Raw genomic sequence first — 1,636 nt, 5'->3', positions numbered from 1 at the left:
AAAAATATGTAAAATAAACAAAAAAAACTCAAATCACCTATAATCCAGTCACTCCGACAATTCCTGTGAGCACTTGGTATAAAAATCCTTTCAACATTTTCTCCAAGCATATATAATTAATTTTTAAACTCCACCCCCTCATTTATTGTATTTTAGCACCCTTCTAGACCATGAACTATTCTTCCACAAAATAATTTGAATGGCTATACAGTACTCAATATTTAAGGGTTACCATGAATTATTGGACATTTAAGACTCATTTTTTTATAAGTAACAAAACTAAGGCCCAAAAAGGCTAAACTATTTGCCCAAAGTCGCACAGTTAAGACAAAGATGATTTAAAAAAAAAAATCTCTTTTCCATCACAGCAGATTTTATTTACAGTACTTTTTGAACCTCTCCCTACCCCTCCTATTTTTGGTCCTTAAAATCTTAGGAATTTCTTCCTATTTAGCTATAATATCTATGAAGACTCTTCTAAAAGTAAAATAATTCTTTATATTTGATACAATATTTACACAAAAAGTTCATAAACGCTTTCCAGACAACTGTAAAAACAATTACATTAAATAGGGAAATAAAGTAAAATATGACTTACATCTCCAGCAAAGGTATGAAAATATCCTCTAGGACTATTATATACAAAGTTATTATAGAGCTCTTGTTCCCACAATAGTTTCCCATCCTGGAAAAAAGTAGAAATTAAAATAAGAGTCACCAAAAAGATAGTATCTAGGAATGAAGAAAACAGATGATTCATATTAAGGGAATTTTTAATATTAACAATAGCTTTTACATACAGATACGCCATATATATGTATAATACATAAATAACATATATACGTATGGCATATATATGTATAATATATAAATACCACATAATTTATCCAATCAGTAATTTCTTAACACCAAAACACAAAATACTAGATAAGGTTTCTTTCATAAAACCTACAAATCAAATGAGTTTAACTTAGTATGCTAAGATATAATCTCATTAATCAAGCATTCGCAAGTATTTAGTCAAATTCATAGCCAGAAAAATAATTAGATCATCGATGTTACATAGAAGGAGGAAGATACTTTTGTATAAATGGCAATTACCGATGAACAGTCCCATCAGTAATCTTTAGACTGTGCTATGCCTTGGAAGCCCTATGGGGCAGTTCTACTCTGTCCTACAGGGTCGCTGTGAGTTGGAATCGACTCGAGGGCAACGGGTTTGGGTTTTTGGTTTATCAAATATTACAGGAATACTTCATGCTCTTTTCCTCAATTCTGTAGACGCTGGGAGGGTCAGATATACTATCTTTGTACTGCTCATTAGCACACTTTGAATTCCTAACTTTTGCAAAGTGTCCTCCTAACTAAACACTGGTATTAGCAGTATCAATCTTAACACAGAAAGACATTGATGATTAGGGCCCATCATGGTTAAACTATGGATAAGAGAGCCATGGATGATATCTACAGCTGTAGTATGAGAAAAATATTAAACCTTAATGTCCGAGGTGGCTAATAATGAGTATTCCACAATGGTTACCTACACTTGGAAATGAGTGATTGGGGAAGCATAATCATAGCCCTATTCTGAAAGGCAAGATTCTAACCAGATCATAATTTAAAAATATTTAAAATG

The 1,636-nt window shown here is 31.9% G+C and overlaps 1 protein-coding gene across 1 annotated transcript in view; it reads right to left on the bottom strand.

Moving 5' to 3' along the window:
• WASL (WASP like actin nucleation promoting factor) overlaps positions 1-1,636 on the bottom strand; it is a 39,541-nt gene that overhangs the window by 36,027 nt on the left and 1,878 nt on the right. Inside the window, exon 2 of the mRNA XM_023740895.1 lies at positions 599-685. Coding sequence (XP_023596663.1) covers positions 599-685 — 87 coding nt within the window. The remainder of the gene's footprint in view (positions 1-598; positions 686-1,636) is intronic.

The sequence above is a fragment of the Trichechus manatus genome, unplaced genomic scaffold (assembly GCF_000243295.1).
Source record: "Trichechus manatus latirostris isolate Lorelei unplaced genomic scaffold, TriManLat1.0 scaffold00167, whole genome shotgun sequence".
Classification (NCBI taxonomy): Eukaryota; Metazoa; Chordata; class Mammalia; order Sirenia; family Trichechidae; genus Trichechus; species Trichechus manatus.
This window is presented reverse-complemented; position numbering and strand designations above follow the sequence as displayed.